This window comes from Solanum verrucosum, unplaced genomic scaffold, assembly GCF_900185275.1.
Source record: "Solanum verrucosum unplaced genomic scaffold, falcon-dt-bn FXZP01000264.1, whole genome shotgun sequence".
Taxonomy (NCBI): domain Eukaryota; kingdom Viridiplantae; phylum Streptophyta; class Magnoliopsida; order Solanales; family Solanaceae; genus Solanum; species Solanum verrucosum.
Genome location: NW_026020180.1, coordinates 434,341 through 460,391, shown reverse-complemented (window position 1 = coordinate 460,391; position 26,051 = coordinate 434,341). Strand labels below are relative to the sequence as shown.

The 26,051-nt window shown below is 35.3% G+C and overlaps 4 protein-coding genes and 1 pseudogene across 4 annotated transcripts; 3 read left to right on the top strand and 2 right to left on the bottom strand.

The window, feature by feature from the left end:
• Positions 1–4,481: 4,481 nt before the first annotated feature.
• On the top strand, positions 4,482–6,760 carry LOC125829199 (protein NRT1/ PTR FAMILY 1.2-like). The gene is made up of 4 exons (XM_049508447.1): positions 4,482–4,799; positions 4,883–5,100; positions 5,199–5,758; positions 5,863–6,760. The coding sequence occupies exons 1-4, from the start codon at positions 4,727–4,729 to the stop codon at positions 6,758–6,760; spliced, it is 1,749 nt and encodes a 582-aa protein (XP_049364404.1). The 5' UTR covers positions 4,482–4,726.
• A 1,496-nt stretch (positions 6,761–8,256) lies between these two features.
• On the top strand, positions 8,257–10,291 carry LOC125829206 (protein NRT1/ PTR FAMILY 1.2-like; annotated as a pseudogene).
• A 767-nt stretch (positions 10,292–11,058) lies between these two features.
• LOC125829182 (uncharacterized) lies at positions 11,059–17,430 on the top strand. The gene is made up of 3 exons (XM_049508432.1): positions 11,059–11,737; positions 12,409–12,699; positions 16,849–17,430. Exons 1-2 carry the CDS (start codon positions 11,067–11,069, stop codon positions 12,671–12,673), a joined length of 936 nt encoding a protein of 311 aa, XP_049364389.1. The 5' UTR covers positions 11,059–11,066; the 3' UTR covers positions 12,674–12,699; positions 16,849–17,430.
• LOC125829175 (probable serine/threonine-protein kinase PBL28) lies at positions 13,495–17,209 on the bottom strand. Its single transcript, XM_049508425.1, has 7 exons — positions 17,045–17,209; positions 16,709–16,896; positions 16,325–16,523; positions 16,083–16,246; positions 15,380–15,484; positions 13,920–14,042; positions 13,495–13,808 (listed from the first exon to the last, which is right to left on the bottom strand). Exons 1-7 carry the CDS (start codon positions 17,112–17,114, stop codon positions 13,572–13,574), a joined length of 1,086 nt encoding a protein of 361 aa, XP_049364382.1. The 5' UTR covers positions 17,115–17,209; the 3' UTR covers positions 13,495–13,571.
• A 1,741-nt stretch (positions 17,431–19,171) lies between the features above and the next one.
• Positions 19,172–22,164, bottom strand: LOC125829183 (30S ribosomal protein S13, chloroplastic). Its single transcript, XM_049508433.1, has 3 exons — positions 21,951–22,164; positions 21,339–21,563; positions 19,172–19,467 (listed from the first exon to the last, which is right to left on the bottom strand). The coding sequence occupies exons 1-3, from the start codon at positions 22,062–22,064 to the stop codon at positions 19,300–19,302; spliced, it is 507 nt and encodes a 168-aa protein (XP_049364390.1). The 5' UTR covers positions 22,065–22,164; the 3' UTR covers positions 19,172–19,299.
• Between the last annotated feature and the right edge of the window lie 3,887 nt (positions 22,165–26,051).

Here is a 26,051-nt window from a genome sequence, read left to right as displayed (position 1 = left end):
TCAATATTGGAAACAATTTTTTGCAAGGATATGTCAAAACGAATTTGAGATCTCATGAAGAAGAAGTACCAGGGAAATGCAAGGCAAAGCGAGCACAACTTCAAACTCTACGAGGTGAGTTTGAGACCTTGAGTATGAAGCAGTGTATAAAGTCGGGAGAGTCGGTGCCAATGTACTTCTCACGCACTATGACAATTGCCAACAAGATGGGGATTCATTGAGAGAGAGGCTTGAAGACGTCATCATTGTTGAGAAGATATGCGGTCTATGTTGCCAAAATTCAATTTTGTTATCTACTCCATTGAAGAGTCAAAAGTTCTGGACACTCTTTCACTTATGAACTACAAATTTCTTTATGGTTCATGGGTAGAAGATTGTTAAACATCATGTAGAAGAGCAAAAATTACAGGTAACCACAACCTCTAAAGATTATGAGCGCCGAAGGAGCAAGTGGAAGGAAAGAAACTCAAAGAGAACTGAAGAGGGAAATCACCAAAAGAATGGTCAGCATAATCGTGATCAACGACACTCATCCAATGGGATGTCAAGGTTTGTAGATAAGTCTCATATCTAGTGTTATAGATGTCACAGGTATGGTCGTTACCATTCTAAATGTCGTACAAATCTGAAAAATGTACATGGAGAGAACTCTAATTTTGCATATGTAACTGAGGATGAAGAGGTCTCTTTGTTAATGGTGAGACAATCCTTGGAAGAATACCACAAAAGTGTATGGTATTTAGATATGGGCTGTAGCAACCATTTGTCTGGAAAAAAATCTGTATTTTATGGACTAGATGAATCTTTTCGCACAACAATCAAGTTTGGAGATAATTTCTGCATTGCTGTCAAAGGGAAATGGAAGGTGAAACTCCAAATAAAGTCTTCATTTATGCAGATTATCTCTGATGTTTCTTTGCGCTAAATCTTATCAGTGTGGGTCAGCTTCAAGAGACCGGATACGAGGCGTCTATCAAGAATGGAATTTGCAGAATCCGAAATTCTAATCTTGGACTAATTGTTGAAGCTAAAGATGACTGCAAATAAGCTTTTCCCACTTGATATGCAAAATATTGGCACTACCAATTTTTGTTTTTAAACAAAGTTGAATAGTTAAGCATGGCTCTGACACTATAGATATTTGAATTTTGGAGGACTGAAAATGTTGCAGCAAAAGAAGATGATTATAGATCTTCCTAATTTTTATATTCCTGCAAATATTTGTGAAGATTATGTCATTGGAAATCAATCTCACGATAGCTTTCCAAAAGAAAACACATGGAGAGCTAAAAGACAGCTAGAGTTGGTTCATTTAGATATTTGTGGACCATTAAATCCAATATTCAATAGAGGAAAACATTATTTTATAACTTTATTGATGATTTTGGCCGAAAGACATAGGTTTATTTTCTGTAAAAAAAAAAAATCTAAAGCTTTTATCAGTTTCAAAAGCTTCAAAGCTCTTGTTGAGGAGACAGGATGTTCTATAAAGATTCTTGGTACTGATCGTGGATGGGAGTATCTTTCACAAAGATTTATATATTTTTTTAGTTTCATGGGATACAATGGCAACTTACAACAGCTTATACTCATCAACAAAATAGAGTATGATAGAGGAAGAATCAGTCAATCAAGAACGTTGTGCAGAGCCTTTTACGAAAGAACCATGTTCCAAAAGTTTTTTTTGCCTGAAGCAGTTTGCTGGAGCGTCTTTGTTTTGAATAGAAGTCCTTCTCGGGCTATTCAGAACATGACACCCGAAGAAGCTTGGAGTGGACAACAACCAGTTGTTCAACACTTAAGAGTGTTTGAGTGTATTGCATTTGCTTATGTTCCGGATTAGAAAAGGACATAACTCAATGATAAAGAAAATAAGTGAGTTTTCATAGGTGTTAGCATGGAGTTAAGAACTTACAAGTTGTATAATCCTATCAGCAAGATGGTGATTATCAATTGTGATGTAGTGTTTGATGAAGATAATTTCTGATCATGGGAAGAAACGCCAAACAACCAACAACTTCCTTTGTGTCTTGACGATGGAGACAAAGAGCAAGAGCAACCAGTAGCCGATGAAGGTGCTTCTACCTTGGTACATCAATAATGCACTAGCTTCCGACCTCAACGAAATTGAAGAAGACCAACATAGATGGTAGATTATGAGGTGAGTGGAAATGATCAATCTGGAAATGAAGATACATCTACATATTTAACTTTATTTTCTGGTTTTGATCCTGTAAGATTTGAGGATGCCTATAAAGATGTAAACTGGTAGAAAGCAATGGATGCTGAGATTGCCACAATTGAAAACAACAATACTTGGGAGCTTACTGATCTTCCAAAAGCCAAAGGTTGATTGAAGTTAAATTGATTTATAAAACCAAACGCAATGAGTCTAGTGAAGTTGATAAGTACAAGGCGTGCTTGGTGGTAAAAGGATACAAGCAAGAGTATGGTGTGGATTACAAGGAGGTCCTTGCTCAGAAAGTCAGACTTGATACCATCCGAATTGTGTTGGCATTGGCAGCTCAAAATAATTGGCCGATTTATCAACTTGATGTAAAATTAGCCTTTTTGCATGGAGAGTTGCAAGAGCAGGTATATTTTGATCAACCTCTTGGTTAAGTGATGCATGAAAGTGAGCATACAGTTTATAGATTGAAAAAGGTTTTATATGGGATAAAACAAAATCTCTGAGCTTGGTATAATCGCATTGATGCATATTTTAATCTATGGGATGTTGTTGATGGGAGTAACACAAGTCCTCCAGCTGACAGATTAGAAAATAACAGTGCATAAAAGAAGTGGAAGCAGATTAATGTGAAGGTAGAGTTCATTCTGAAGAGGACAATCTTCTCCAATTTATTCGATCCTATTATAAAGTGTAAATCAGCTTATGAAATATGGAGGAACCTCGATCGTTTGTTCAATAAGAAGAATGAAGCTCGACTGTAGATGTTAGAGAATGAATTGGCTAACACCACTTAAAGTAATCTTTCTATCGTCGAGTATTTTTGAAGATTAAGAACTTATGTTCTGAGATATCTTTGTTGAATCAGGAAGAGGCTATCACTAAAGCATGAATGAGAATAACTATCATTCGTAGTTTGAAACCTGAATATATTCTATTTGTGACATCGATTCAAGGACGGGCTCAACAACCATCTTTGGAGGAGTTTGAAAATTTGTTGTCGTCATAGGAATTGCTAGCCAAGCAGTTGGCTAGTTATTTATCAAATATGGAGAAGGGGATGCTCTTTAGTTCACAAGAGAAACTTCTAAGGAAAATCAAGAGATATGTCACACTCTCGATCCTCAGATGCTTCAAGCTCGCTTAGAAAGAAGGAAGAATCTTCTAACTATTCTGGTAAGAAGCCTCTCAGATGTTATCGTTGTGAAGAAGTAGGACACATAAAAAGATATTGCCGAGCCAAGGAGAGCAATATGGATCAAAAAATTTCTGAAGAAGAAGAAGAGTGGGGAAAGTGTTTAGTAGCTGAGGCTCAAGCAATAGATGTCATGATTTCCATCGATCTTGAAAGAGACTGGATCAAGGATCCAGAATATAATATAGCCAATCATGTGGAGAAGCAAGAACTGATTTTGTAGTCATGAAACAAGAAATTTTTTAGGATGTTCCAATTGGTGATATGGTAGCTGCTATTGAAGAACTCAAAGAAGAAAATCTTGAACAGGCAATATCTGAAACTACATGTGCTAGTGACGACCTTTACAAAGAAAGCATTGAGAGAGATGTTTTGGAAGTAAAAGTATTTGATCAATCATCTGTAATATCAAGGTCAATTAATGACTCAGAGCAAATTCTGAAAGTTATGAAGCTGCCAAAAATCGATATGATTTTTGAAAGTTATGAAGCTGCCAAAAAATCTATTGAGGAGATGATAAGATAATATAGCAGTGGATCATATGTTGGTGTTGAGACTTCACTGGAAATTGAAAGTGTTTCTATGGATAATATAATTATCAAGAAACTAAGAGAAGGGGGGAGTTCAGGAAATCGCAAGGAGATAATTTACATGGATCATTCGATAACAGAAAATCTTTATCATTTGAAGAAGCAAGAGGAGTCCAGAAGAAACCGTCGAGATTTTCCCCAAGATGTGGTTCAAAGCTTTGTTTGAGCTCCTCCACGACAAGTGTGGGGTAGTTTCCAAAAAAAAAAAAAACTTTAAGAGGGAGTGTGAAAAATTAATGTTGATTTTTTGGAGGTACAAAAAAATATCTTAGATATTTAGTTGAACTTTCTAGAATTTTGTAGAGTAAATATCTTTGATATTTATATTTAAGAAAAAATATAGATGCTCTAGATAATTACATATTTAGATGTTCTAGATAGTCAGAAGGTAAGGATATCTAGATATTTCTTGTAGATGTATCTAGAATAATTTCTAGAAGCATCCCTATACAAATATAAATAGGGGTGACATTAGGCATTTGTAATTAACCCAACCTAAGAACAACTCAAATCAAATAGTCTTCTTCCATGCCATTTTTTTAATCCTAAATACACATCCTCCATTCTAGCTTCCTCTTTTTTAGTTGAATCTTCTGATCCTAGTTAACGATCTTGAGCTAGCAGACGGGTTCTCCGATTATATTTTTCTTATGTTATTCTCTAACTACTCTTTTCGCTTTAATCTATCTATCTTTCGTCATATATTAAAGGAAAGAGCAATGTGAAGAGGAAAACGAGAGAGACAAAGTGAAAATGAGGACAGAAATTAGACAAGTAGAAGAAAAGCCAAGAAAGGGTGGTCTTAGAACTATGCCTTTCATCATTGGTAATTCTTTTTTTTTTGTTGTTGTTTAGATTGTTTGCATGTGTTGAGTACTAATTAATTGTTTTTTAATGTTTTTGTTCTAGTGAATGAATCATTTGAGATGATAGCAACATATGGTTTACAAACAAATATGCTAATTTATTTGATGACATTTTATAACATGAGTGCTGCCACTGCTACTAGTATTCTTGGACTATGGGCTGCACTTTCAAATGGATTGGCTATTGTTGGTGCAATTGTTGCTGATTCTTACTGCGGTCGGTTTAGAGTTGTTGCCTTTGGATCCATCTCAACTCTTATTGTGAGTAATTTGTCACAGTTTCACAATTTCAACTAATTGCTGATATTTTAAATTTATATAAAGTTGAACAAATAGACATTTGATCCCTTCTTCGACAGGGAATGATTGTTCTTTGGCTCACAACTATGATTCCACAACTCACGTCTGCATCCTGCTCTCACTTCCAACATGTTAGTAATGGAACAACACCAATCCAACTTGCTGTTCTGTTTTCGTCTTTTGGGTTTATGTCAATTGGAGCTGGTTTTGTTAGACCTTGTTCTATAATATTTGGTGCTGATCAATTGGAAAATAAAAAGAACCCCGACAACCAGAGGCGTATTGCTAGCTATTTCAACTGGTACTATGTTAGCACAGGAATTTCAACTATGCTTGCAGTTACTGTAATTATTTATATTCAAGATCGTTATGGTTGGCAAGTTGGCTTTGGTATCCCTATTATCCTTATGTTTTTGTCTGTCTTAATGTTCCAAATCGGTTCTCCTCTTTATATCAAAGTGAAAGCTAAAACTACGGAAAACTTGGTCATAGGATTGTTCCAAACAGCTGTAGCAGCTTTTAGGAAAAGAAATAATACTCGTCTTCCATTGAGTGATTGTGATGAATACTATCGTTGGCCACTTGAATCAGAGGTCTTCACTCCATCAATGGACTTTAGGTCAGTGTTTCCATCTTTTCATCAATGGGATTTCTATTGTCAATATTACTCCAATGCTATGCACTTTCTCTATGAGTTGTTGAAGATTTTATTGTACGTTATAGGTGGTTAAATAGAGCTTGCATGATTGAAGATCCTGAAAGAGATTTGAATCTTGATGGATCAGCTTCAAATCCATGGAATCTCTCTAGTTTGGAACGAGTTGAATCACTCAAGGCTCTTCTTAGAGTACTTCCTATGTGGTCCACCGGTTTTATGATGTCTGTGGACATGGGTGTATTCTCATTTTCTATACTTCAAACAAAGACCATGGATAGACACATGTTCCCTCACTTTGAAATACCAGCAGCATCATTCACTATGTTCTTGCTTATCGCTTTAACAATCTGGATTATTTTCTACGATCGTATTTTGGTCCCTTTGCTATCAAAATATACTGGAAGGCCAAGAGGGCTAAGTCCTGTGACCCGAATGAGGATTGGTTTAATAGTCTCTTGTATGTCTATGGCATTGTCTGCCATAACAGAAAGAATAAGACGACAAAAGGCAATAGAGGAAGGGCATGAGGACGACCCAAATGCTTTAGTGAACATGTCTGCTATGTGGTTCGTGCCACAGTATGCACTACTCGAAATGGCTGAGGCTGCCCATACAGTTGGACAGATTGAGTTCTTCTACTCTCTACTGCCCAAAAGCATGTCCAGCTTCGCATCAGCTATGCACACTGTTGGGAGTGCTGTATCGAGTTTGATTGGAAGTATTATGGTGAGTAGTGTGGATTGGCTTTCATCAACCGGAGGTAAAACAAGCTGGCTTTCGAGCAACATTAATAAGGGTCACCTGGATTACCATTTCTGGCTGCTTACTTTTTTGAGTTTGCTAAACTTGTTATATTTTCTGATCATCTGCCGGTTTTATGAAACTGGGAATGATGAGATCAGTAGATCACCTCATGTGGCCGATGAGGAAGAATGTGATTATAGACTCTTACCTGAATCTTGATTATATATTGTACTGCATTCTTGAATAAATGAGGCAACTACTATAATTATGTTGGCCAACTAAGTGTTTACATGTTTAGACCTTTTTTTTAAAAGTATCTTGGTACTTCCTTAGAAAAAAATATTTCATCAAATGAACTCCGAAACCCTTATTAGTGTTGAGAGGGGCTTTAATCACCCATTTGCCTAAACAAGGACAGATCCTTTTTAGTTTTCTAGCTGTATCATGTATTGTTCTTATGTTGGGGGTGTTATTGTGGTGGAATCTGGTATTGGGGTTAATTGGGGCACTATATGGATGATGAACTTGGTCTGTCGAGATGAAGAGAAATTGAATTTTTTTTAATTATTTGGTTTGTTTGTGTAAGCTTATGTGTGAGGAAATGAGGATTTTTTTTAGGTTTTTGGTTGGGTTAATTTAAGTGTGAGTGGGTTAAGTGGGTGGATATGGGTGAGTTTTTAAATTTTGGGTTTAGTTAATTGGTTAAATCGGATTCCTTCGTAGAATTGCGCCATATGTTCTACTTGATCTTTCTTAGAATGAAGGATATATATGTTTTAGTTTTTGGACGATAGAGATAACAATGTCCCAAAAAACGAAAGTATATTTATTATCATTTTTAATAATTCGAGATATATTTATCCTTTTTCTATTTGCAATAGCACGTCAAGTAAACTAAAAATGAAGAAGATTACAACAACATATCCAAAACTTGCCACTATCTCAAGGAGTAAGACACCGTTTTCGAAAGACGGCTTAAGTGCAGCAAATCGACGACAAAGAAAACAGTTGGAAAATGATGAAGATTAAATAATTGAAGTATAAAAACCGTCATTTTTTAGGAAACTGCAGTTTTCCAATTTTTTCTCAAGATAATAAAACGCTATAGTAAAAGGAAAAAAAAATGAATGATGCAAACATAAAACAGAAAAATATTACTATCTAATGAGCAGCGAATTTCGATCAAAATCGTAAAATTCAAGTTTAGCCACATGCAAATCTAACACAGAAACCCTATCTAGAGAATCGCACAAAGAAATTTTAAAGAATACAACTCAAAGATGCAAGTACCAAAGTCTGGCAGAAATAAAAGGAATTGACCTTGGGTTTTGATGTGTTTTTGTACTGATACTTCATTGGTGAAAGAGAGAGATGGCAGTGAGCTTGGAAGAAGAAGAAGTGACACATGTTCTTCATTTGAAGGCAAAAGGACACGTACAACTTTGAAATTAAGGTATTCCTCCGTCCCAATTTATGCGAGATAGTTTAACTTGATAGAAAAAGATGAAATATTAAATTAGGTGTAAGTTATTAATCTCGTCTTGAATTATAACTAAACTTAAATACATCATCAATCTCATATTACAAATAGTCTCAAACTGGAGCATGCGACTCTTGATAAAAAAACCCGAAAAAGTTAAAACACCCTTACACTTATTTTCATCTTAGGAGAGCACCAAAACAATTAAAGGTAAGAGCAAGGTGAAGAGGGAAAAAACAGAGTTGTAGAGAAAATGGAGAGAGAGGCAGAATTAGCTGAAGAGAAGCCAAGAAAGGGTGGTCTTAGAACCATGCCTTTCATAATTTGTACTTCTCTTTCATTTTTTCTTCTTTATATTGTTTGCATGCATTAAGTATTTATTTCAAGTTTGTTTTTTCTTTCCAGTGAATGAATCATTTGAGAGAATAGCAAGTTATGGGTTACTAATGAACATGATAATCTACTTGATGACATATTATAACATGAGTGCTGCTACTGGCACTAGTATTCTTGCATTATGGGCTGCACTTTCAAATGGATTGGCCATTGTTGGTGCAATTGTTGCTGATTCTTACTTGGGTCGGTTTAGAGCTGTTGCCTTTGGATCCATCTCCACTCTTATTGTGAGTAATTTGTCACATTTTCACTTTTGCAATGTTTAATTCGTCTATTAAACATTCTTCTTCAACAGGGAATGATTATTCTATGGCTCACAGCTACGATTCCGCAACTCAAGTCTTTACCCTGCCCTCACTTCCAACATGTTTGTAATGGAACAACACCAATCCAACTCGCTGTTCTATTTTCATCTTTTGTGTTTATGTCAATTGGAACTGGTTTTGTTAGACCTTGTTCTATAATATTTGGTGCTGATCAATTGGGGAAAAAAGAGAACCAGAGGCTTCTCGATAGCTAATTGGTACTATGCTAGCACGGGGATTTCAACTATTGTTGCAGTTACAGTTATCGTTTATATTCAAGATCGTTATGGTTGGCGAGTTGGCTTTAGTATCCCTGTTATCCTAATGTTTTTGTCTGTCTCAATGTTCCTAATCGGTTCTCCTCTTTATGTCAAAGTGAAAGCTAAAGAAAGCTTGTTCATAGGATTGCTTCAAGCAGTTGTAGCAGTTTTAGGAAAAGAAATACTCGTCTTCCATTGACTGATTGTGATGACTACTATCATTCGCCACTTGAATCCGAGATCTTGACGCCATCAAATGACTTCAGGTCTGTCCCTTCACTGTCGATATTCCTCATTCCTCTGAAACAATTTTATATGTTAAGCAATGAACTGTATCTATAATTTCTTTGCGATTACTTTTTTTCACCTTTTTTCAGGTGCTATATGATATTGCAGTTTATTGGCATGTGATTTTATTGTGTGTTATAGGTGTTTAAATAGAGCTTGCGTGATTGAAGATCCTCAAAGAGATTTGAATCCTGATGGATCAGCTTCAAATCCATGGAGTCTCTGTAGAGTGGAACAAGTGGAATCACTCAAGGCTCTTATTAGAGTACTTCCTATGTGGTCCACTGGTTTTATGATTTTTGTGGGCATAAGTCAATTCTCATCCGTACTTCAAGCAAAGACCATGGATAGACATATCTTCCCTCACTTTGAAATACCAGCAGCATCATTCAGTGTGTTTATGATTATTGCTTTAACAATCTGGATTACCTTCTACGATCGTGTTTTGGTCCCTTTGCTATCAAAATATACTGGACAGCCAAGAGGGCTAAGTCCTGTCATCCGAATGGGGATTGGCTTAATAGTCATCTGCTTGTCTATGGCGTTGTCAGCAATAACAGAAAGCATAAGACGGCAAAGGTCAATAGAGGAAGGGCATGAGGATGACCCAAGTGCATTAGTGAACATGTCTGCTATGTGGCTCGTGCCACAGTATGCACTACTCGGAGTGGCTGAGGCTGCCCATGCAGTTGGACAGATTGAGTTCTTACCGAAAAGCATGTCCAGCATGGCGTCAGCTATGTACACTGTTGGAACTGCTGTGTCGAGATTGGTTGTAAGTATTCTGGTGAGTGGTGTGGATTGGCTTTCATCAACTGGAGGCAAAACGAGCTGGCTTTCGAGCAACATTAATAAGGGTCATCTGGATTACTATTTCTGGCTACTTACTTTTTTGAGTTTGCTCAACTTCTTCTATTTTCTGGTCATCTGCCGGTTAGATGAACCTAATGATGGGGGCAGTAGGTTATCTCATGAGGCAGAAGAAACACAATGTGATTATAGGCTTTTACCTGAATCTTGATGATATGTTGTACTGCATTGCTGAATAATATACTACTATGCTAGCTAGGTGTTTGTATATGTTTAGATTTCTACATTTCCTTTGACAGAAATGTGTATTATGTTTTGGTATCAGTCTATCAGACTACAGTGTGTGGAAAGTTGCCTCTTCATCCTTCAAATTCTTAATGATCTAATTTGGGAATCCTTTTCTCCTAGAGAGAAACTTGTAACAATGTGATGAGAATGCCAAAGTAAAAATCTTATTAGAGATATTTAATGCATTACAAATGCCACATCATCCTCTCGTAGACCATAATTATACTTCCTCCTTCGTTTCAATTTGTTTGTTCTATTTTAGTTTGACATGGAGTTTAAAAACTTTTGAATTTGATATATTGTCTTAAATTAAATATATGCAGATCTTGTGGTCTTAAATTTGTCGTGTGTGAAAAGTTTGGAATTAAAAGAAGTAAAACACAAAAAGGAATAAATATAGAAAATATATCAAAGTTACAAGGATGAAAGCAACTTGACCAGATGAAGACAAACCTTAGCTTCTTCCCCATCACTCAGATTCAAACAAACAAATTGCAACTCTGCAAAAAAAGACTAACTAATTTATAAAAATTCAAAATACACTCATTTTTTTTACTTTCTACATATCTTAATTTTAATTATCAGACACTGTCCATTTCTTTAGCCAAATCTTAAGGCACAAATTCCCCTTTTGCCACATCCAAACTTTCAGTTCAGCCAAGCAATTTTCCTGTAGTCTCCCTTCTTCTTCTTCTTCAATGGCTACTGCAATTTCTTTATCATTTTCTTTAGATCCTCAATCTCACCACAACTACCATCATCATTTTCACCATAATACTAGCTTCAATTCACATAAAGCTTCAATCTTTACCCCAAAATATACATTCCCTTTTGTAATCTCATCAAAATCACACACTTCAAATCTGATTATCCCACTTTCAACTTCCCAATCTTCTTCATCTTCTTCCTCAACATCACCATCATCAGTCCTCCAAACCCCACTTCAAACAGGTAGATTTCTGACAAATCAAGAACTTGAAAAGCTTGAATCTTTAGGGAAATATAGGTATTTTCAAGAATTGGAATCTGGGTCATTGTGGGTTCGTGTGATGAGGGAAGAAGAGATGGATGTTACTGTTTGGTTGTTGGCTGAGTCTTTTGCTGAGTCCATGTTGATGCCTAAAGGGTATGTGAAATTCTTGGCATATTTAGTGAAGCAATATATGATTGAGAGAAGAGCACTGATGCCCCATACTGCTACACTTCTTGGATTCTATAGAGAAAATGGAGAAGATGCAGATTTGCAATTGGCTGGAACTGTGGAAGTGTGTTTTGACAAAAGGGGTGCTAATGCTAATCCTCCCACACCTACACCTCCCAAGAACTCTCCATACATTTGCAATATGACAGTAGATAAGCTGCTTAGGAGGTGTAGTTTAACTGCTTCTTTCTTAGTACTCTCTCCGTTTCAATTTATTTATGTTACTATCTTTTTTAGTCTGTTCCAAAAGAATGTCTCTTTCCCCCTTTTTAGACATGTTTAAGATCACAAGATTCAAAAGTTTTCCTTACTTTCATAAACTTTGTGCCAAGCCAAAAGCAGAGAAATAAATTGAAACAGAGGGAGTACTTTGTTTCTTGTGTTAATTCTCAACTGATATATTATCAGTTCTCTATCTCAATCAACATATTGATGATGGGGAAAATTAGTTAATCAAGTTGGTTGTAAAAGACAAGAGGTAAGGTATAACGCCAAATCTGACTCTGTTGTACTATTCAACTAATTGGTTGTGGTTGACTTGTTAGATATGCATGTATATGTTTTTGTGTTTGTGTGTGTGTGTGTGTCTATATATATGTGTGTCATTAACTTGTCAAATATATGCCTTGAGAGTGTAGAAGTGATTCAAGAGTTTACATGGATTCGCAAGAGATCATTCTCTGGCTGTATATGTCCCCTTCCCAATGTCTTTTTCTGTTTGAACTTTTGACATATACTTGCATAGGAAAAGTTGATGAATGCAATGTCATTCTTATTGGAAAAGTATATGGATGATGGACTAGTATTGAGTTTCGGTATTTGTTATTATCACTTTACAGAAGGGGCATAGGTTGGCATCTGTTGAAAGCAAGCGAGGAACTAATTTCTCAAATGAGTTCTTCTAGAGAGGTTTACTTGCACTGTCGAATGATTGATACTGCTCCACTCAACATGTATAGAAAAGCAGGATATACCATTGTTGAGACAGACAACATTTTTATCTTGTTGACGTTGCAGCGACGCAAGCACTTGATGTGCAAAGTCCTTCCAGATTCAGAAAGCCTTTTTGAAGTTGATGAATACACTTCTTCAGTGGACACGTGAATATGTAAACATAGACAACTTTTGAGGTACATTATTTTCCAAGGTCAAGCCCTTTTTCATCTCTTTACATGAAATTTTTGTTCTCTGGAATCTATCTGTAGTCTATTGTTCTGCCTTGTTTGTACATGTACATAATCAAACTTGATTTAGCTTTTGTTTTCCTTTTTATAACCTGAATTGGACCTGAAACTTATATTAAACTTTACTATTGTATTTGTGATGAACTAATGAATCATTACTCCTTAATCTTCCTTAATTTTAACAAGAATGTGTCTATTTTTACACCGGGGTGATAGCTTTCTATGCGTGTATGTAGTATCATCAGAGGTTAACTTTTCCAGGGAATATGACAAACTTAAATATATCTGTTTTAAAAGCAAAGCAGCCAAGTGAAGTCTTAGTTTTCATTCTCTGATATGTGAGGATGAAACATTATGAATGTTATACATAACTACATATTTTAACAGGAAACTCAAGTAATTTTCTGATAAAATTCAGTCATTTGACCAGAAATTCTCACCATTGATTCTATTAATTGGCAAACAAATGTGTACATAATCAAATCTCTGCACTAACGTGTTTGAGAAGAAGTGGGCTTGCCAGGAAAATAATAGAAGGCATTCATGAGAATACTGTCTTCCTAATCTTTAATACCTCCTTGTTTTACTCAGACTCGTCCAGGCTATTATTAAATTATTAAGAAAACTTGAGATCTTATGCTTGATTCTGGGTTGTGTTCTTTTATTACTTTGACAACTTACTATATCCTACCATCCTCATTGCTCTTTCCAATGTACACTTAAAACTCTTAGCTGATATTGCAAATTCTGAATTGGAAGAATCCTTCTTGGCGCATATTGATTAGATTTTGTGTCATCCATGTCAATCTGAGAAGGTCTTAGATCATTCTGAATGTATGCATAGTCATACTTAGCCCTTTCGTATTCGTGTGGAGGATCAGCTGAAGTTCTTTGATGCAGTCTACCATTGAGGGCCTTTCGCTACTGTCGGTTCTCACACAGCGAGATGCTAGGTTAGCAAACATGGTGATAGACTCCATTGTGTATGAGCTCCTGCTAATCTCAGGGTCAATCACCTTACGCAGCCTCTTCTTATCATTCAATATATGTCTCACCTGCGGTATCCTCAAAGAAGTGGATGTCAAATAGTGAAAAAAATTCCGAAGATATTTCATTTTTTGAACACTTTTCCTATATGATGCTAGGATTATGTTTTTGGTCGTTACCTGTAGTACTAAATTCTGATCACTTGGTCCAAGAGTGAGATCCACAGCCCTGCGTCCGGTTAAAAGCTCCAGCATAACAACACCAAATGCATAAACATCACTTTGTAAAGTGAGTTTTCCGGTCTGTTTGAAAATAATATTAGCAAGGTTTTTCTGAAAGAAATGTTGATGAGGAATAACTTTTTTCCTCTATCAATACAATATTTATATCAAAAGAATAAAGGATGAGGAAAGAAATTTCTTGACATTCATTCACATGTTCGCGACAGAATTCAAGTAAAACTAGTCGTAATTCCTTCTAGCAGGTAGAGCGTTAATATTATTTGTTTTGATAGAAGAAGAAAAAAAGGCTGACCAATGCATATCTGTGTGTATTTACCGTAGAAAGTAGAAGAAGGGTGTTGATCATTATCTAAATTGACATTTAGCATCAGCATTTATTGAAAATGTTCATCACTCTTAAGTGAATAAGGGATTGGAGTGTGGGTTCGATTGCTCCATATCTATAAAGCAAGTCAAATAATTAGGACTATATCAATTCATAATCTCCTCCTTTTGTTAGTTTAGTTTGTCAATTTGGGGGTGAACATCTGTCTAAGAATGTCTTCACTACAGTAAGGTGTTGTTTAATTGAAGAAAATTTTTTTAATAGTTGATATGTCAGTATTAGCCTGTCTGAAATGTTGACTTCATTTTTAAAAAAAAATGCACTGAAGTCGGATTTCCCTCAAGTTTGCGGTATTGTTGGCATTGGAATGGAACATATCTTGTATTACGTTTTCCTGATGGATTAAGTTTTGATAAACATGAAATTAGCTACATTTTCATCTTACAAGATAGGATGGTTTCAGTTTGATTGAAGATCTATTTTGAACGTGAAACTGCTTTTTCTCTTGAATTTCTTTATTATTTAAGAAGATACAAGGAAACAACATAACCACATATTAGATTTCTCCTTGAATAATGAACCAAACATTAAGACTAACTCTTTTGCATGCCACGTTTAATTCTAAGAGAAAGGGAAGCTAGAAGAACAAAGAGCACTATACATATTTAAAAGGAAGATGAATTATGTATGTGATTTCTTCTGTATTCCTTTCCCTGATAAGCTTATTCCCGTATACTTCTTTTTTTGTAACGTTTTCTTGTGTGCTTAGGAGAAGTATTGTTAGTCAGCAGCCACTACCTAATGCATTCTGTTTCAGATTACTAATTATTCTCTCATTTTGTAGTTTGCATCTTGCTTTTGTGTAGTAACACTTTGGATATTTTTTTTTTGTTTCTTACTCTCTTCATCATTCTTGTGTTATGGCTTTGTTTTGCTTGTTTCCTTTTTTCTTTGCTCATAGAGAGAGTACATTGTTTGTTTGTTGTAATGAAGAAAATCAATAGTACTAAATAAATATGATATCCAACTTTATAGAAACTTCAGACATAGATTTGATATGCAAGCAACTCACCAGTGTATATTCAGGGTCAAAATAGCCGAAAGTACCAAGTACCCTAGATGTCACACATGATTGCTGCCCCTCTGGCATCAACTTTGCAAGTCCAAAATCTGATATCTGTGCAGCAGATGAGTATTGATTATCTATTAGGGTGTGTTTGGTATGAAGGAAAACATTTCCGCTGCATGAGTATTGATTATCTATTAGGGTGTGTTTGGTATGAAGGAAAACATTTTTCAGAAAATGTTTCCAATTTTCTCATGTTTGGCTGACTTAAATGTTTTCCAACTTGACGAAATGACCTCCCTATATAAACCAAGGAAAATATTCCAAAACTCTCCTTCAACCTCACCACCTGGCCCTAACCCAACCCCAACCACAACCCGGGATACTACTCAAGGCCTAACTCCCAACCTCGACTTGGAACCTGATTTTTGACCCTGACCTTGGCCTCGACTAGGGACCCGACTCCCTATTATAGTATTTTTCGGGTTTGTTGTCTTAGCATTTTTCCCATATTATATCTAAATGCTCTTGAAACAATATTTTCTTCTTACGAACCAAACACCAGAAAATAAGTAAGAAAACCACTTATTTTCCAAAAAAACATTTCCAATTTTTTTTCCTTCATACCACACACACCCTTAGTTCTATGAAGAGATCCCCTCCTATCAGAAATATGAAGAAAATTAGAATGGATGAAATGTTGGAGTACCTTTGCATCATAACTAGTGTTCAAAAGAATATTGGTGGATTTGAAGTCCCTATGAATTATAGGAATTCCAACAGCTGAACTTGAATGCAGATATGCAAGTCCTCTTGCTGCCCCAATAGCTACCTTTAGCCTTAAGGGCCAATCCATCTTCACCTCTGCAATCCCTGCAGTTTCAGTGAGACATAGTTAGGCATCAATAGGTAAGAGTGTTCGAATCAGGAAACTTCAGCTCATAAACCAACCATTTAAATGATCTTGAAGGTTCCCCTTGTGCATATACTCATAGACTAGAAATCTGTGCTTTCCATCTGCACAATATCCTATTAGTGATACCAGATTAGGATGATCCAGTCTGCTCAAAATATCGACTTCCACACGAAACTCGCGCTCGCCTTCTGCTTCCTTGAATGAAGGTAGATCCATTTTCTTGATTGCTACAATCTTTCAATTGGCAAAACAAACAAAGTCTATATTAGTTGATCTGCTTTCTCAAGTTTCCAGTGTTACACTAGATAAGACACACATGAGGGTTTAATTATCTAATTTGTTATAACTTTCTCAAGTGAAACATGAAGAAAATAAACGACCAATGTGAAATTCTCTCTTCCTTATCTTGTTTGTCTTACCTCTCCAGACCGCAGTGTGCCCTTATAAACTCGACCAAATCCTCCTTTTCCAAGTAGATTGTCATCACTAAAAGAATTTGTTGCCTCCTCCATTTCTTTGAGTGTGAAAACTGATGATCCATGGCGTCTCTTTGCTGCAGGTGGATTCTGGTCTTCGATTTGCCAATATTCTACAGGTTTATATATCCCTGAAAACAATCATGTTGGATTTTATAACATGCAGAAGCTATATGCAACTCTGTGAAGTAATATGATGCAGCACAGGCAATCACAATAGCATGATAAACATTGCTGCTATATTAAGAAGGGGAAGGATACAACAAGGCTGAAACATACAAGGATTTAGCATATCCTCAGACTTGCTTCTCCTACGTTTGTTCCACGCTGACACCAAACCAAAAGGCATGATTACTGTTCTTTCAATAGATTCAGATGCTTGCTTGTGTGTTCAATGATGTATTACATTTGATAAGACAGTAAACTTTGATGGAGAAAAGAATAAGTTGTAGAGAAATTAATGATAAAAAAACAATACAACTCGAAAACTACAGAATGATTAGGCATTCAAACACAACCAGCTGAAGGAGAAAGAAGAAGAAAGAAAAAATAGATATAGAAATATATTGGAAAGAGGAGATAGATAGAGTTGTATGAGAATCCTGTTGGAGTATGTACAAAGCAAATGAGAAGTTAACTTATGACAAGTACTTGACATTCTAACAGCTTGTTTGGATGGTTGTTATTACCTATTGTATTATGTTTTGTTGTTAGTTTAAATACAACGTTTGTTTTGATTGTTACTTAAATTTTATTGTATTGTATCGTTTAATTCATCATTAGGTAACAAAGAAAAGTTTCATTTTGTCCAATGGTCTATTTGGCGTGACCGCGTCGTTACCTTTTTTTCTCTTCATTTTGTCTTTTACTTATTATTTAATAATCTTATTTTTTCTTTTACACTATTTTTTTTTGTAGTAGTAGTAGTTCTTCCATGTACGTTATTTTTCTTGTAGGTTTGTCCTTCAAATAGTTCTTCCATGTAGCAACGGAAAAGGGTATAGTCTCTCCAAACGTTGCATTTGTTAACATAATACAGTACGATACATTATAAAACAATAAGTAACAACCATTCAAACAGTGTAAGCACTGTTATCACCCAACAACCTAAGGCTCATCACTTGAAGGATAAGAAAAGCAAGAGATGGAATAACAAGTTGCTTACCCTCAAATGAGAAGTGGGGTGGGTGGGTCTATGCCTTGAAAAGGAAAGAGGAGCTGCAAATTTAACATAACAATCTCTTTAAATTGCAAAATGCTCTTGTTGGAATGTCATTTTCTTGGATTTCTATAAACAAAAAATTGCCTGAAAATTCTGGTTTTTACTGTTTTATTGATGTAACACTTAAATTTTGAGTGTTTATAAATCCATATTTTGTATTGTTGGTATGTTTTTATTCTTATAGTTACGGCTGGTGAAATATTAGTATTTATTGACGGTATGAAATGAAAATATTACAACCAAAATGGTTGCAAAACTTTGGAATGTTTGGTATATTCTTTCTTTTTTCAGTTTCAGTTTAATGTACTTAGAATGGATAACGGTTGTCTCAATTGTAAAAATCGAAACATTAATTCTAACTCGATTTTGCAAGAGTTGATACATCAAAATCTCCCTAAACTATTCACATTTGTTAGTTCAAAGTCGTGACCTCCTAGTTACATGGCAACAACTTTACTAGTTACACCAAAACTCTCGTTCAAACCAAAAAAAATAAAATAAAAATGGAGGTGGGGTAATACAAATATATCATTTGTTGGTGAGCAATCTGTTTGTTAAAGGATAACTTAAGAGGGCACTTAGGGACTCTCATCTTGAAAAACTCTACCAAAGATTTTCTTTAAGTTAAATGCACAATCTTCCAGAAACCTTAGAAAGGATAACTTAGAGGGCTCTTCTGGGGTCGTGACGATATTGAAAATGATAGAGACTACACTGCCATCTATCAATGCTAGTGTGAGGTAACAAGTACGCAGTGAAATAGTGAAATACGAGTAGATCGATCTGGACATCTCTACGCTTTTATTTAGTCCTCAAAATGACCTAACGAGTCGTTACATCAGTTAACAATACTATGACTCAAATTGTAGAACTTTGGTATCACACCAATGCAAATACTTGGCCCAAACACATGACTGAACTTGAAGCTTCAACCAAGGCTCATAGATAGGGACTGCACTTCATACGTCGTTACATCAACAACAATTATTATGACACCATACGTTACTTAACAAACCTTTCTTCTGTCAACCAAATCATCCAGTCAAAATGACGCAAATTCGCAATTACTCCACATGAAAACACATTTAACAAGATTTGAGAAAGAGATTATGCTTATTTCATGTGTCATCTCACTCAAGAACCACAATATAAGCATCAACACTCTTTCTTGAAAAACTCGTATCTTGAAATGTAGAAAAATGATTTCAATGGAAATACTGCTCGTAACAAACAAATGCACAGTTTGCCATAGGAATATAGGGTATAACTTTTACAAGTTAGTTACCAAAAGAAATGAAAAATTGATCTTGATTTAACGAGGTGCCTTCTTCTTCCCTGCAATTGCAACTTTCTTGCCCTTCAAAGTACGGCAATTGTTCTTTGTTCGCTGTCCTCTGCAAGGCAATCCTTGGATGTGCCTTACTCCTCTATAGCACTGAATCTCCTTCAACCTCCTAATGGCAAGAGCATTGAATCTCCTCTGATGCCAACACCACAAGTATATAATCATTTTTCCATTTCAAATAGGAAGCATCAATCAAACAAACAACCTTATACACAATAATCTCAATCGACATTGCCAATTGCTAAAAACAAGCTACCGATTTCTTTCTGTGATACATTTCCATAAGAACTGTTTTTCTATAAGAATTGTTTAATTTGGGATAAGGCTGTGATGCATATAGAAGCCATGATCCTACATACCCACCTAACAAATACTCCCTTCGTTTCGATTTGTTTGTCCGGTTTTGACTTGATACAAAGTTTAAGAAAGTAAAGAAAACTTTTGGATCTTCTGATTTTAAACTAAAGATATGTAGAATGTACTAAAATGCCCTTTGATCGTGTGGTTTTAAACATGTCATATGAAAAGTTGAAACTAAAGAGTTGTCAAAACAAAAAAGAAAGAGGCATACTTTTTAAAATGGACTAAAAAGGAAAATACGACAAACAAATTGAAAAGGAAAGAGTATGCAATTCATTTATATAAAGACACCAAAATCAAGTCTCGTAAAGTATGTCCCTGAACGATTTCTACTATTTCAACCAAAGAAGATGGCCAAATGATGCACAAATAGATAGAGGACGAAACGTTTCCACTAATTGACATACAAAACAAATATCTGTAAAAAAAGAAAAAGAATGAGATACTGCAAACCCCAATACCCCACCCCCACCCTGCGAAAAACAATTTTGATTCTACAACCATCCTTCCTTAATTTTTTGGGTAAGTTAATAAAAAATACATATAACAGATAGAGAGACCAGAATTGTAGCTTAGCAAGAACACCTTTTAAAGACTGATCCTCTAGGAAGGTAACTGCTACTACTGAGTAATGTCTCTACTAACTGAAAACCAAGCACTAAAATTCGCCTTGAGAAAAGTTCAAGTACATGACATTTTTTTATTTTAGTTTTAGACTTCAATTTATATTCTTCTGTTAAATCAACGGAGGCATTCTCAGATGAATTAAACCAAAGCAAGAGCCACGAAAAACCACTCGAGGAAAATCCAAAAACAATTGGACAATAAAAAAGCAAGTCATTGGGCATCTATCTGTTACTGATTCTGTTATCGATTAGTGTCTTTACACAAGATTACAGAAAGTCTATATTTGGTTGAAGTTATGGAGCATGAAGATTGAGTTGAGCCATCCTCCAACTGAGTTAACGCAAAGTTATAAATAGACGGTTCCCTACAATGCTACCTTGTTTTTCCTTTTGGCAGAATTAGTACATTTCCCTACAAAATGCTACCTTTTTCCCTTTTAGTAGGATTATTGGTCACTTCCCTCCAAAAATGTTTGTTAATATGCTTTCCTACTCCAAAAACAACATACTAGTTTAAAATTTGGAATCCAAAATTTAGTCTAAGAAATGTATTTCCCCTCGAAGCAAAGTTCAGACTCCATGAAAAAGTTGGTAAAACTAATAGGTATGAATTATCAAGAAACTCTAGTCAAAATCAAAAGAATGTACTCTTCCAATTAAAAGCAAGATTACTAAAGTACATGATCTGATAGAAAATAATTTAAGACATCGTTCTCAGCTCAAATATGCTTCTTTCCATGTAAAAGTTGGACCAAACATTGATTTAAGATAACCCCTCAAGTGAAACTATTTTTTTGGTTCAATTCCTATCTTGAGACAAAATGAATTAAATTTCTTAGAACCCCAAATGGCATAATGACAACAAGTTAAACTATAGAGCTAAAATAAACAGCAATCACAGCAAAATTACATGAACTAGAAATCCAAATCAAATTACCTAAGCATATAAGTTTCAATAAGCATATACACACTGGAACGAAAACAAACATAAAATGTATAAATTAGAGCAAGGAAACTCACAAGGTCTCCTTCAATCATGTACTTAGAGACTTCTTCACGAAGAGTGATAAGCTCCTCTTCCGACATGTCTTTCATCACTTTGTTCTCCATTTGAAGGTCTACCAGAATCTGGCGTGCAGCGGTGCGGCCAATTCCATGAATGTATTGCAGAGAGAACTCAACCCTTTTGTTGTTTGGAACCTCCACTCCTCCCACACGCACACACTTTATAACCAAACCTCCAGTCTACACAAAACTCATTCCAGTTCAAACTCAAAACAATCAGAAAAATGGAAAATTCAGCAAACCAAATTCAATTCCAACTCAAGAAAGTCCAAAAATATGAAAATTAAGCAACCCCAATTCAATCCCAGCTCAAAAAGCGAAAACTTTAGAAAAAAAACCATGTTGGGTTACTGAAAAAAAATTAAGAAAAGACAAAACTCATTCCAATTCCTACTCGAAAAATGTAAGAAAAAAAATGTAATCTTTAGCAAACCCCATGTTTGGTTACTTAGAAAATTGCAAGAAAGACAAACCCCATCCCAATTCCTACTCAAAAAATGTAAACTTCAGTAAACCCCACGTTTGGTTACTGCAAATTTCAAGAAAAGAGAAGGGAGTGAAGTGTACCTTTGGAAAAGATGTGGGAGTGGAAAAAGAGAGGGAACTGTGCTTGGAGATGGAAGATGTGTTGCAGATAAGGGAGAGGGAAGGTAGTACAGGAGTTGCTAGAGTTTGTGCCATTGTTGAAATTCTTGATTGATGAAGAAACGAAAGGAGAAGGAAGAAGATAGAGCCTTTTCCTGGCTTATGTTCTTATCCTTTGGGGAAAACTGGATAGGGAATGGAGTTCTTGTTTTCTACATGGTTTGCTAATATGGAGCCCCGGTTTTGTTATGAGTTTTTTTTTTTTAAAAAAAAAAGGAATTAATTTTATGGTATTTGAGCTAATTTTTATACACCTCAACTAATTTCACTAGATGTCTATCACCTCCTACCAACTAACTTTGTCTATCAAAGTTCCTAGTTTTTGTTTGTATCTACTAATTTGAACTTGAGGCTTTATGGATCACTAAGCCAAATCCAGTTTTTTACGAACTAATTATGCAATATAGTCCTTCGGCCATTTGCTTAACCAAAAATTTAGCCAAAATTTCAAAATTACCGAAATTGGTCAAAACCTTGTTGTTCCTCCTTCCCATTTCATTATTAATGGCTTCTAACCTTTTTCATCTTTTCAATTTCGCCATTAATGACTCCAGTGGCGTTGCTAGGATTTTTAATAAGAGGGTTTAAAATTTGAAGAACTAGACACACGAACTAACCGAGGGGGTTCGACATCTACTATATATACATAAAAAAATAATTTTAATCGTATATAAATAGTAATATTTTCCGCCGAAGGGGTTCGGATGAACACCCTAACAGAGGGGTGGTTCCACCCGTGAATGACTCCTTTTCCTTCTTCCTACCTCTTCCTCCTCCTCCTCCTCCTCCTTCTTCTTGTTCCATGTCGTTATTTTTTCTTCTTTAAATTTAACGTACAGTAAATGTGAATAGTTTTGAGTGAATTATATAGTAAAAGACTCAAAACGTCAAGAGGATTTCATATCTAAATTTTGAGATTGTTTAGAGATGATTTTTGAGTTCATCGAGATTAAATAGTTAGTGTATACTTTTAGTATGTCATAACATATAGTCACTGTATACTTTATATATAGTTAAACTATATTCAATTTTTTGAGTGTATCATAACATATAGTCAGTGTATACTTCATATTTAGTTAAACTATACTCAATTTTTTTAGTGTATCATAACATATAGTCAGTGTATAACTCATGTGTAGGTGAGATATATTGTATAGCAACTGTATACTTTCTATGATTTTTGGCAAGCTATATTGTATAGTCAGTGTATGCTTTTTGCGACTTTTGACTTTTTTATGTAAATAACCACATGGTTATATTTATTGTAAACTAGATACTTTATTGTATATATTTGAAATTAGCCCTTTAATTTGTAATAACTAAAATGTCATAATTCGAACTCTGCTCTTTCTGGTCACGTTGTTTCAATTTGTTTGTGTTACTTTTCCTTTTCATCCGTTTTAGAAAAATATCTTCTTCTTTTTTTGACAATTTTTTAATTATATTTTTTCACATAATATATTTAAGATCACAAGATTAAATGATATTTTGATATATTCAACATATTGATAGTTTAAAATCATAAATTTAAAAGTTTTTTTACTCTTTTTTAAACTCTGTGTCACGCCCCGAGCCTACACCCTGGGTGGGACTGGCACTCGAAGACCATTGTTGGTCCCAAGCGAACCCTTGGCCTGGCTTTCTGAACTTAGCGGAAGACTCTAAGCATGATTACAATAATCAAAGGAACTTACTCAAATAACTTAATAATATAACTTAGAATGTTAGAAGAATTAAACATTCAACTTGGCCAAAATGGCAACCCAAGTCTTAACATAATATAAAATGAGAAGACTAAAGAACTAATAATTGATTGTCTATGAAGCCTCTAAAATAACTGAGAGGGATGTTGGGACAGACCCCACAACATCCTAATGAACTAAAGTAGAAAGCAAATAAAAGAGTCCTCCGAAATGCAAGGAGGCTCACCAACAAACTCTGAATGCTCAAGTTGGATCAACGAGACGATGGATGCTGATCTTGGTTACCTGTGTTTGCATCATAAGACGATGCAGTCCAACTAGCATCAGTACATTGAATGTACGAGTATGCGAGTTGGAATGCTAAACAATACATAGGCTTGAAAAGATTCTGAAAGAAACACTTACCTTGGCTCTTCTCAACTCATGAATAACCTAACTAAAAAATAAAGTAATGAACACATGCAATATATGAAAAGCTTTATAAATCAATAAAAGTAACTTAGTTCATTAAAGGAAATGCAGTAACAAACTCAGCTTTACTCATATAATAAAATAATATAGTTTATGTGGGAGATTCTCTAACCGACAACCACCATTATGAGCCTAAGTGGTGATACAACGTCTTGCTCACGCTGCCAGAACTGTCCTATACTTTGCCGTCATATAGAACACTTAACTTAGTGGATCCACTAGCCTATGCTAAAAGCATCTTAAGGAGTCATCTAAAAAGTATGATCATTTACTACCCATGATGGCTACATGGTTTATGGAGACTTGAGTTAATATGAACTCGCATCCTCATATCGGTGCTCAATACTTCTCCCAAAAATATACTTAGCTCATATGTTTTAAAAACAATCTTCTTTCTTTGGTTTGAGATAATTACTCAAAACTTAGCTTAAAAACTCTTTTGGAATTGATGTTCCCTTTTCTTGCTCAAATGTGAAACATTTATAAACTCTTTGGGAATACTTAGTTCCCTTATAGCTTTTTGAGAAATGAACTCAACTCTTTACTCTTTGCTTAACTTGAAAACTTGAGTCTTAAAATGAATTTAAAACATTATTAAAGACTCTTGAAAATTTTAACAAACTTTGCTTTGACTTGCTCCTTAACTTCTAGACTTGATTCTTAACTTCTTTGACTTTGATCCTAACTTTCCTTGAATTGAATTATGGATTCAAGGTTCATGATCTCATGTTTATGGATGATTTCATGGTGTTTAGATGTACCTTAGAGTGTTGAAATCAACTTAGAAACATAGGTACATTGCTAAGGAACAAGTACGAAAAGGTGGGGAACGAATGGGGAGAACTGGCGTCCCTAGCGCTCTGAGAGGAGCGGGGCGCCTGCCCTCAAACATCAGAGAAGCTACTGGGGCTGGGTGAACTTCAGAGCCCCTTTTGGGGTGTGCTGGCTAGCGCGACGCCCCACCCCCTTTCCCGTGTTTTTGACGATTTTTCTTCTCCATTTTTCATCTCTAAACTCTCTTAGCTTCCATGGTTCTTTCCCCAAACACTTAGGATCAATAGAACCCTCAACATTACAACAGATTTAACTCGAAAATTCACCCGAAAACACGAATCAAATCAACAAGAAACTTCAACAACACAACCAATCAAGAACTTAACGATGTCCTTCAAAAACTTCACTTTTTAACATGTAAACAACCCAAAATCGCTGAATTGAAACAAGTTGGTGTGTGGGTGAACTAACCCATCACTAAAGATCTCACATACCTTGTAGGGATCACCCCCGACAAATTCCACTCGAACCGCTTGGATGATCTTGGCGAATTCTTGACTTCTTCTCCCGTTCTTTCTTCATTTCTCTCTTCTCCAAGCCCTAAGCATATTCTAATTTTCCAAAACTGAATTAAGTTATGTTTTTACCCCAATAAGCCCCTAAAAATGAATTAGGAATTTAATTAGAGAAAAGACTAGTTTGCCCTTCCTTAAATCCGGATTTGGACTTTCCTCAATCTAACTTCCGAAAGGCGTAACTCACTCCTACGATATCGAAATCACGTAAACTCTGCGGCGTTGGAAAGATCTTCCCAAGGTCTTTCCAACCATATCAAGAACTACTCCTAAATCATCCCCATCTAGGAGTTATAGTCATTTGAAAATGACCAAAACTCACTTTTCTAACTTGGACAAATTTTCCAGATTATTCTTATTCTTTCCAAAAATAAGTATTTTCAGATTTTAAACTCTTTCTAGTCGTTTCTAGGTACGAGATGTTACACTCTGCATCAAATCAAAACCACACAAACAAACTGAAATGAAGAAAATATTAGCTTTATAAAGAAATCTCTGCA

Excerpts from the sequence above, each read along its gene's own strand:
- LOC125829199 (XM_049508447.1), top strand. The coding sequence starts at position 4,727 with ATGAGGACAGAAATTAGACAAGTAGAAGAAAAGCCAAGAAAGGGTGGT. Across the intron at positions 4,800-4,882 it reads AACTATGCCTTTCATCATTG|TGAATGAATCATTTGAGATG; the intron begins GTAATTCTTTTT and ends TTTTTGTTCTAG. Across the intron at positions 5,101-5,198 it reads GATCCATCTCAACTCTTATT|GGAATGATTGTTCTTTGGCT; the intron begins GTGAGTAATTTG and ends CTTCTTCGACAG.
- LOC125829182 (XM_049508432.1), top strand. The coding sequence starts at position 11,067 with ATGGCTACTGCAATTTCTTTATCATTTTCTTTAGATCCTCAATCTCAC. Across the intron at positions 11,738-12,408 it reads GTAGATAAGCTGCTTAGGAG|AAGGGGCATAGGTTGGCATC; the intron begins GTGTAGTTTAAC and ends ATCACTTTACAG.
- LOC125829175 (XM_049508425.1), bottom strand. The coding sequence starts at position 17,114 with ATGCCTTTTGGTTTGGTGTCAGCGTGGAACAAACGTAGGAGAAGCAAG. Across the intron at positions 16,897-17,044 it reads TGAGGATATGCTAAATCCTT|GGATATATAAACCTGTAGAA; the intron begins GTATGTTTCAGC and ends GATTGTTTTCAG. Across the intron at positions 16,247-16,324 it reads CCTTCAAGATCATTTAAATG|GGATTGCAGAGGTGAAGATG; the intron begins GTTGGTTTATGA and ends CTGAAACTGCAG.
- LOC125829183 (XM_049508433.1), bottom strand. The coding sequence starts at position 22,064 with ATGGCACAAACTCTAGCAACTCCTGTACTACCTTCCCTCTCCCTTATC. Across the intron at positions 21,564-21,950 it reads CTCCCACATCTTTTCCAAAG|ACTGGAGGTTTGGTTATAAA; the intron begins GTACACTTCACT and ends AGTTTTGTGTAG. Across the intron at positions 19,468-21,338 it reads ACATGATTGAAGGAGACCTT|AGGAGATTCAATGCTCTTGC; the intron begins GTGAGTTTCCTT and ends TGTTGGCATCAG.